The sequence below is a fragment of the Elephantulus edwardii genome, unplaced genomic scaffold, assembly GCF_000299155.1.
Source record: "Elephantulus edwardii isolate Elephantulus edwardi_28Jun2011 unplaced genomic scaffold, EleEdw1.0 scaffold00172, whole genome shotgun sequence".
Lineage (NCBI taxonomy): Eukaryota > Metazoa > Chordata > Mammalia > Macroscelidea > Macroscelididae > Elephantulus > Elephantulus edwardii.
Window position 1 is genome coordinate 1,517,411 of NW_006399922.1, and position 9,871 is coordinate 1,527,281.

The following is a 9,871-nucleotide window of genomic DNA, read 5'->3' on the forward strand; positions in this document are numbered from 1 at the left end:
TTCTCTAGGCTTTTTTTTTGTTTCTTGTAATAATGTTTTGTAATTTTCTTTGAATAGATCTCTAGGGCTTCTAGTTATATTTACTCCCAAATATTTAATCTTGTGATTAGCTATTGTGAAGGGCATTGCTTTTCTTAGCTCCAGAAAAAGCTGACTTTTTTTTCCTTTCTTTCTTTCTTTTTTTCTTTTTCCAGCTGGAAAACTGGAAAGTGTGAAATGGGCATTCACCTGGCCCCTGAGTTTTGTCTTGTATTTCACTGTTCCCAACTGCAACAAGCCCCGCTGGGAGAAGTGGTTCATGGTGACATTTGCCTCCTCTACGCTGTGGATTGCAGCCTTCTCCTATGTGATGGTGTGGATGGTGAGTGTGCAGAGAGTCAATGGCGCTGTTAGTGCTCTCTAGAGAGAAAAAAGCACGCCACTCAAGGGAACGTGATATTGGATTGCAGCCCCCAACCTATCTCAGTCTTTTAGAAATGGCATTCACTCCCCTGCTCACAGGCCCACAGCCTGACTGTGGTTTGGATACTCTTAACTGAATTACCCTGTGGCTCTGCTTTGATCCAAATGGTCAGTTCAGGCCCAAGTCATAGATTTATGCATTTTCCTTGACCAGTGGCTACTAGGGAATGTTCATTTCATGCTCGATTGCATGAAAGACAGCAAGTGGGAACACAAAATGTCTCTTAGGACTATAACTTAGTATAGCCACACTACCACTTTCACATTCCGAGGGCAAGCTCAATGTCCATACTGTTGGCTTGTCTTCCTTGGGGGATTTATGTGTTGTCATGGTGCTGGCATGCCGGCTATGCCACTGGGATTGCAGATGTGGGTGGGAATTCCTTGGTGACAGAGCGCAGGGAGGGACTAGTCCTTGGAGAGGGACATCATGCTTGGGAGGGTGGAGGGACAGCGCAGGAAAGGAAGACCCTCTATGAGATAGATTGATTCAGTGACTGGGGTAATGGGGGTAGATGTGTCAGAAATGGTGAGATTGGCACAGGATAGGACAGAGTTTAGGGTTGTTGTACATAGAGTTGCAGTGAGTCACAGGCGACTTGACAGCACATAACAACAACAACCAAAAATGATGACAGTTCAATCTACCAACCCCAGTGGACAAATTTCAGTGGGTCTTCCAGACTAAGGCCAACTAGGGAGAAAGGCCTGCTTGACTATTTCTTATAATCAGCCCTGGAAAACTCTGTGCATCACAGCAAAGCATTTATTGGCTCACTTGTTTGGATGTGTTGTCTGGAGAGATCAGTCACTGGAGACAGATATTTTATTTGGTAAAATAAAAGGCCACAGAGGTAAGGAAAGGAGACCTTAGTAAGAGGGATCGACACACTAGCTACACAGCTATGGAATTGAACTTGCTGGCAGTCACGAAGATAACACAGGGCCAGACACATTAGTCCTATTGTATATAAGGTCTCTGTGAGTAACAACCAACACTACAGCAGCTGTCTATCTATTTATCATCCATCTATGTATCTGTTTGTCTATCTGTCTCTTTACTCTGCCCACTCTAATAGGAAGAATGGCAGAAAAAGGAAGGAAAAAAAAACCAAACAGAAAAAGGCATGGAGGAAGAGGAAAATGAAGAAGTGGGCAGTGACCACTATATGCAGTCTCTGCCCTGTTTTTGGTCTCACTTAACTAAACCACAAAATTAGGTCACTGAACTCAGAGTCCACCCAAAAGTATGTTCTGAGGCTAAGTAATGATCTAGTGATTGCATTGGTGGTAGAGCTATGAGTCAAAATTTCCAGTGCAGAGCAATTTTAGAAACTCTAGCTCTCCAGAATGCACTGTCCATTTCTAATTACACTTTTTATCTGGAAAGAAAACCTTACTAAATATAACTGGAGTTGGGCAGAAATTAAGAGCCGTGATAATGTTATGTAAATCTAAATTAATCTTCCTGGAAATATAATGTAAATTCGGAGAATTGAATTTAAGGCCTAAGTAAATTTTCTGTAAAGATTATTTGGAAATGACAGTAAATATGTTATCTGAAATTATTAAGTCACAGTCATCCCTGCCTTTAAGTTCATAGCCAAATTGACAGTGCTTTTAAATCTCATGTCTCAAAGCTAGGACTCTACCACATTATAGTTTGTTGTTGTTTTTAATTTTAAATCGTCATTGAACTGGCTTTCTGTTCCATGTCTGGGGAATAGTGTCCTCATCCTTGCCCACAGTCCTCAGTGAAGGCTTTCTCTCAAGTACACTAACTAACTAGCTAACCTGGGGTTCCCCTCTTTCTGCTTTCCTCCTACTCCTCTGGTGGAAGGATTGATAAGTCTTGAAAAATGGACATGAATAAGGGAGGAAAGGCTCCTGGGTGGCACAAATGTTTAACATGTGCAAGTGCTACCTGAAATGTAGGACGTTCAAATCCATACAGAGTTATCGTGAAAGAAACACCTGTTGATTTCAGCTGAAAAATCAGCCGTTGAAACCACTATGGAAACCACTTTTATTCTGTCACACATGGGGCTGCATGCATAGAATCAACTCAAAAAAAGTTTTGATTTCAAGGGAGAAAGCAAGAAGCAGTGGGCTTGGGTCCAGCCAGCGGGATGGAATCCTAACAGGAGCATCGAGCTGAAGCTGAGAAGTAGCACCTTCCAAGCCAGGTCTGGTCACATCATGCCTGCTTCCAGGGCCAAGCCAAAGGTTAGAAGGAAAGGCAGGGATTACCAGTGCAAGTGGAACTGCACCTGCGTGCTTGTAGCCCATTCCACAAAATGCTTTTGAGAGAAACAAAGGAGAAATATTATCCATCACACTTACCTCCCTATTCCAAGGACCTCCCATCAAGGTTCATTGAGCAGAAATAAGATGTATTTTCTTGTCAGAAAGAGAGGAAGTGAGGCAACTCAAGGGATTTTAGCTAACATTCTCCAACCTTTAGACAGAGAACAATGTGGTCATTGGAGTGAAGTTGAGGTTTCCTACCAAGATCTTTCTTCCAGCAACTGGCCTGTGAGAAAAATGTTCTTATACTGATATGTAGTTTGCACTTCTAGCAATTTTAATGAAAATGAGGCATCCTAAATGACCCAGTAGGTTCAACTCTTAAAAAGTACCTTCTTCACATGCCAGAATCTCTGCTTACCTCTCTCAGCACTTGCCTCCTTTAACATTTCTCTCACTTTTCTCATATGGAAACTGGGAGCAAGAACGGGCTCATTTCTGTAATGTGGGAAGTGTTTCAGTATCTCTTGTTCCCACCTTCTGGCTGAAACCATCCGTGTCAAATGAGGGGCCCCCTATGCAAATAAGCCCATCTGCCCTGGCTGGAGTCCCCTTTGCGATATACCAGCAGTTTGTGATGTGGTCCCCCTGAAACCCACCCTCACCTTATCTCCATTTTCTCATCTGAAAAATGGGCATCATAATATCACTACTCCACAGGGTGCTTGTAAAAATTAATTCTTTTAATAACTCAATGCCACAAAGATAAGAATTATATGATCATTATTATAGAACAAGTATGAGGATACAAGGGGAGGGGGAACTGAAGGCTGAGGGGGCCTATAATCATAAGATCTCACAGTTTGATGGGGGAGGGATGAGGGGTGAAGAAAATGAAAAGATCTGGCGTGAAAAAGAATCTGTATGAACTTTGTAAATAAATCAGTATGAAATTTTTAAAAAATTATGTTAAAATCTGTGAAAACCATTCTAACAATGATCTTGCTACCTTGCTTCAAGAAAGAGAGAAAAGAAGTAACTGGGGAAGTCTGGGTGGTGTAAAGGCTAGCCCCTTCTCAGTTCTTACAAGTGCCTGCTGTACCTCTCCAGCTGAGGGTGTTCCCATTCCAGGCACAGTAGCCTGGGTCTCCCAGGACCATCCTAAGTTCAAATAGCCTGTCCCAAGGTTCCCTTCTCCCAGAAACTCCATTTCTATCCCACCTTGAATAAGCACAGATCAAAATACCTGATCTTCTACTGAAAATCAGGCCTCAGTATTCTGTTCCCTGAGCCAGCAGCCCTGATCTAAGTCTCATAGTGTCCCACAGTATTAATATGGAAAGCAAAAATGTTGCCCCCATCCCTTAGAGCCCAGGGTGTAAGCCTGTGTCTTCATTAGCAGCTCCAGAGAGTAAATAGGACTGAGGATAGACCTCAGCTTAGCTCCTCTTTCTTCCTGCTTCCAGGTCACCATCATTGGCTTCACTCTGGGGATCCCTGATGTCATTATGGGAATCACCTTCCTGGCTGCTGGGACCAGCGTGCCTGACTGCATGGCCAGCCTCATAGTGGCCAGACAAGGTGAGACCTCCAGAGGTAGACAGACTTGGGGGAGAAAGGAAGGCTTCCAACTTTGGATCAGTATCTGGGCACCAAATCTTGACTTGGAGTGCCACAGGTAACTTAGAAGTCTCACAGGTCAGAAGCACCCACTTCTGAGATCTCACCCAGAGGGTGAGAACATACATTTTCTATGTAGCAGCCTAAATCAGTGCTTTCTAAAGGTTGCAGTATTTTCCCTCTCTGATTATGAATAACCATAAACAGAAATATCAGTAACCTTTCCTGAATTCCAAAATCAATCTCCATAGTAGTCTTTGTGTTTCCTACTGCCAAGGGGGCCCTTTAGAGTAGTGAGAGAAGATCTTCACCCTGAAACCCACAGCGTCCCTTTTAAGCAGGAAGTAGCTAAGAGAATACGCCATCCCCTTTTCCTTATGACTCAGGGTGAAGTCTCTCTCAGGGAGGAGTGATAGGGAATGGCAAAGGACACACTGACAAAGAAGATTAATCAGAACTGGCTTTGACAAGCACTGTGGCATTTGGACAAGAACAAACTGGGAGGAGGGTAGAGAGAATAGTGCAACAATGAATGAATGGAAACCCAAAATCTCTGTAAATGTTTATGAAAATTAATAAAATATAATTATAGAGAAAAAAAAGAAAAAGTAACCTTTCCTGAGTGCTACATGCTGAATAAGATGTTTTAGGTGTGCATTACCTCAGCAACTCTGTGAGATAGAGGAAACCATGTGACCTTTTTATGGAGAAGGAAACAGTTGGGCTTAGGACAGACGCACCTGAGATTCCACAGCTAAGCACCCTCAGGTGGCTGGAGCCAGAGGTCAACTGGCAGGGTGGCAGCCCTTCCTTCTTCAAAGCCTTCATTCACCTGCCCAGGTGGGCTCTGCCCGGACACCTTCCCCAGAACCCCTCCAAACGTACATTCATAAGGCATGTCAGAGAGGCATGTTCTGAATAACACAGTGTGTACCTATAAAATTACATTGTATCTTCAAGAAATCAACACAAAATTCTACCTTATTTTTAAAACTATTACCTCAACCTAGAGCAACAGAGGAAAATGACTCAGCAATAGGAGAGCATGGAATATATGTCTAATTATCTCAATGGACAATGACCTCCTTTGCCACAGAAATTAAAAAAAAAACAAACCAAAAACCTTGATCATGCCCAACAAGCATGGCTGAAAATTGTGATCAAAGATCCTTTGACAAAATACAGATCAAAATGGGGGAAATGCAAAAAAGATTTTTGTCTTTTCATGGACTAGGCTTTCTGGAGTCAAAGAGACTGGTTGAACTCCTAGAGCTGTTTGTCAAAAAATAATCTTTAAATCTTTAACCAATAATATCCCCTAAACTAATAATAAAGCCAAACAGTAAGTTAGCCCTAAGTAATGCTAAAGGCCACCAGCGGTCTATCAGTTTCTCATGCTCTGGGGGTGTGCAGGGTGTTGTGATGCTGAAAGTTACGCCTCTGGTATTTCAAATGCTGGCAGGGTCACTCGCGTTGAACGGGTTTCAGTAGAGCTTCCACACTAAGACACACTAGAAAACAGAATCAGTGGTCATTTTGGAAGTAATTAGCCTGTGAAAACAGTTGGAATATCAGTGCAACATAGTTGGAGACACTTAAAATATGGCTGGGGATGCTGCCCCCTCCAGAGCTCTCTCCTCAGAGTGCAGTTGACCTCGATGATGTGGAGAAAAGTTTTCAGATCTTCATTTACTGTTAAATTTTTGTTTGAAGATTTGCCACAATCGCAAGTATCCTCTAGTCATTGGATGCAACATTTCTTAAGTATGGATCTAAGATAATTGGAAGCTATAAAAATGAAATGGAATGAAACATATATATTTAGCATATATGTGTTAATATATATAATATATATAACATATATATTAACATATATAAATAATATTAATCATATATATTCTGAGCATTAGTCATCCAAAATGGCCTGACATTGACTATTTTGACTCAGATAATGATGCAGTCTACTATGCTATGAAAGAAAAATTGAAAAATAATAAAATCATGTTTATCATATAAAAGAACATGGCATGATCTGTCTTGGATATAATGCTGTTGTTGTTATGTGCTGTCAAGTAACTTGTGACTCATATCAACCCTATACAACAGATCAGAATCTTGCCCTGTCCTTAGCCAAACTCACTGTCTCTGACACACCTGTCCCCCTTACCCCAGTTTCTGTATCAATCCATCTCATCCAGGGCCTTCCTGTCCTGTGCCATTTCTTTACTCTTCCAAGCATGATATCCTTCTCCAAGAATTGGTCCCTCCAGGCAACATGCTCAAAGTATGTGAGATGGAGCTTCAAAATCCTTGCCTCCAAGGTGCAACTTGGTTTCACCCTTTCCAGGATAAATCTGTTTGTTCTTTTGACAGTCCACAGTATGCTCAACACTGTTCTCCAGCACTATAATTCAAATGCATCGATTCTTCTTCTGTCATCTTTTGTCATTGTCCATCTCTCTGATGCATAACAAGTAATTGCAAAGACCGTGGCCTGGATAAGATACACCTTAGTCTCCAGACTGACATCCTTGCTCTTCAGCACTCTGGAGAGGTCCCTGACAGCAGATTTTCCTAATGCAATTTGTCTTTTTATTTTCTAACTGGTATTACCAAGAGTGTTGATTGTGGAACCAAGAAATCTGAAATTGTTAACAATCTAAGTATTTTCTCGATCTATAGTGGTGCTGCCAACTGGGCCAGTGGTAAGAGTTTTTGTTTTCTTTATGTTGCTCTTCAACCTACATCGTAGACTGCTATCCTTGACCTTCTGCAGCAAGTGCTTCAGGTCCTCCTCAGTGTCAGCAAGCAGGGTTGTGTCATCTGCATAATGCAGGTTGTTGATGAGACTTCTCCAATTCTGATGCCACATTCTTCCTCATTACGTCCAACCTTAACATATAGATTGAAAGGTACTGAGACAGGATGCAACCCAGACACACTCTTTTCCTGACTTTGAACCATGCAGTGTTTCCCTGCTCTGTTCTGAGGACTGCTTCCTGCTCCAAGTATAGGTTTCACGTGAGCATGATCAAGTGTTCTGAGATTCTCATTCTTCTAAAGGTTAGCCACAATTTATTGTGATCTATGCAATCAAATGCCTTTGCATAATCAATGAAACATGGATGGATATTCCTCTGGGACTCTCTCCTTTCAGCCAAAATCCATCTGACACTGGCAATGATCTCCCTAATGCCATGGCCTTTTCTAAACCCAGGTTGTATTTCTGGTAGTTCTCTGTCAGTGTATCGTTCCAGTCCTCTTTGGATATTCTTCAGCAAGATTTTACATCTTTATTGCATGTTTGATAATTTCAGACTGAAAAAGTTGGTAGAAATTATCATTTTTTTTCTTTTTCATCTTTAGCCTTAGTGGTGCGTGCATCCATTTGAATAATTGTTATATTAACAGGTCTTTATTTCATATGTATGTCTATTATCCTATAAATAACACCATTATCAGTGATACCCGTACACATAAAATAAGGATTTGTTAATATAAGTCACCTCTGAGCCAATTGGCAGCTTCATCATAGATGGAGAAGAACTTGAGATTGTTAACTACTTCAGCTTATGTGGCTCCACAGTTAACACTCTGGGTACCAGCAGTTAGGAAATCAAAAGACAAATTGCATGGGGAAAATCTGCTGTCAGGAACCTCACTAGAGTACTGAAGAGCAACGATTTCAGTCTGGAAAATAAGGTGCAACGGATACAGGCCATGGTCTTTGCAATTACTTGCTATGCATCAGAGATATGGACAATGACTAGGGATGATAGAAGGCAAATTGATGCCTTTGAGCTGTGGTGCTAGAGAAGAGTATTGAATATACCAGGGACTGCCAGGAGAACAAACAGGTTTGGCCTGGAAAGGATGAAAACAGCTGCTCCCTGGAGGCAAGAATTTTAAAGCTCCATTTGGGTATCTGGCCAGGAGAGACCTAACCTTGGAGAAAGACATCATGCTTGGAAGCGTGAAGGGACAGCACAAGAGAGGAAGACCCAGGATGAGATGGATTGACTCAGTGCATGGAGAAATGGAATTAGGAGTGTCAGAGATGATGAGACTAGCTCAGAATAGGGAAGGGATCAGAGCTGTTGTACCTAGTGTTACTATGAGTCACAGGTGACTTGATGGCAAATAACAACATGTACAAACCACTAAGGCTAAAGATGGGAGGGAGATAGTTTCTACTAACTTGTCCAGTCTGAAATTGATCAAACATGCAGTAAAGATGCATTGCAAAATACTAGTGATTGGAATGCTTAAGTTGGAAATAAAGAAGAATCAATGGTTAGAAAATAATGGATTTGATTATAGAAACTATACCAGAGAATAACATAATTTTGTACATAACTTATTCATTGATAATATTTTTTGTAAATAAGCTCAAATGACAGCTTTACATATAAATCTTATAAGAAAGAAGACACATTGTCTCACTCCAGTTACAATAGTAAATTTCTACAGAACAGCAAACAACAAATGCTGGGGAGGTTGTGGAGAAATTGGAACATTATTCACTGTTGGTGGGAGTGTAAAATGGTGCAACCACTATGGAAGGCAGTATGGCGCTTTCTCAAAAAGTTGAAAATAGAAATACCATTTGACCCAGCAATTCCACTACTGGGAATATACCCTAAAAAAACCCAAACTACCACCAAACAGATATATGCATGCCTGTGTTTATTGCTTCATTATTCACAATAGCAAACAGATGGAAGCAATCCAAGTGCCCATCAACAAATGGATAGAGAAGCCGTGGTATAATCACACAATAGAATACTACAGAGCATTGAAAAACAAGGAACTCATGAAATATTATACAAAATGGGTGACCCCGGAGGACATTATACTGAGTGAAATATCTCAGTCACAAAAGGACAAATACTGCATAATGCCACTGTTATAAAACAAGACTGTCATGGGGGTTGGAGGGAAACTAGGAAAAGAGGGGAAAATAATGTGCACTGCATTGAAACAGATGATGGAAAGAACTATTTGAAAGGAATATATGATTAGGTATTATTTACATGACAACAATCCAGGATAAGAGGTGCATAGCAAAGTGGACTGGTCGGGGGGAGGGAGGAAATAGTGCAACAATGAAAAAAGATTTTAAAGAGAAAAGAGATACAACCAGGAGAAGATAAAATAGATGAATGGGACCTTCTAAGAGTCAAATCCCTATGCACATCCAAAAACTTCCCCAACAGGGTAAAAAAGGAAAGCCACAGACTGGGAAAAAAGTATTTGATAATGACATTTCAGAAAAGGGACTTATATCTAGAATTTATAAAATACTTGAGCACCACAACAAGATAAAGGTAAATACTCCAACAGAAAAATGGACACAGGATATGAATAGACACTTTACCAAAGAAGACATTCAGATGGCCAACAAGCACATGAAGAAATGTTCAAAATCTCTAGCTCTAAGATAGATTCAAATCAAAACAACTATGAGATATCATCTCACCCCATTCAGAACAGTAAAATTTAACAGAACAGCAAGCAACAAATGCTGGCGAGGTTGTGGAGA

The 9,871-nt window shown here is 41.0% G+C and overlaps 1 protein-coding gene across 1 annotated transcript in view; it reads left to right on the top strand.

The window, feature by feature from the left end:
- LOC102846976 (sodium/potassium/calcium exchanger 3-like) overlaps positions 1-9,871 on the top strand; it is a 724,594-nt gene that overhangs the window by 675,121 nt on the left and 39,602 nt on the right. Inside the window, exons 12-13 of the mRNA XM_006895646.1 lie at positions 195-361; positions 4,176-4,290. Of these exons, the coding sequence (XP_006895708.1) occupies positions 195-361; positions 4,176-4,290 (282 nt within the window). The remainder of the gene's footprint in view (positions 1-194; positions 362-4,175; positions 4,291-9,871) is intronic.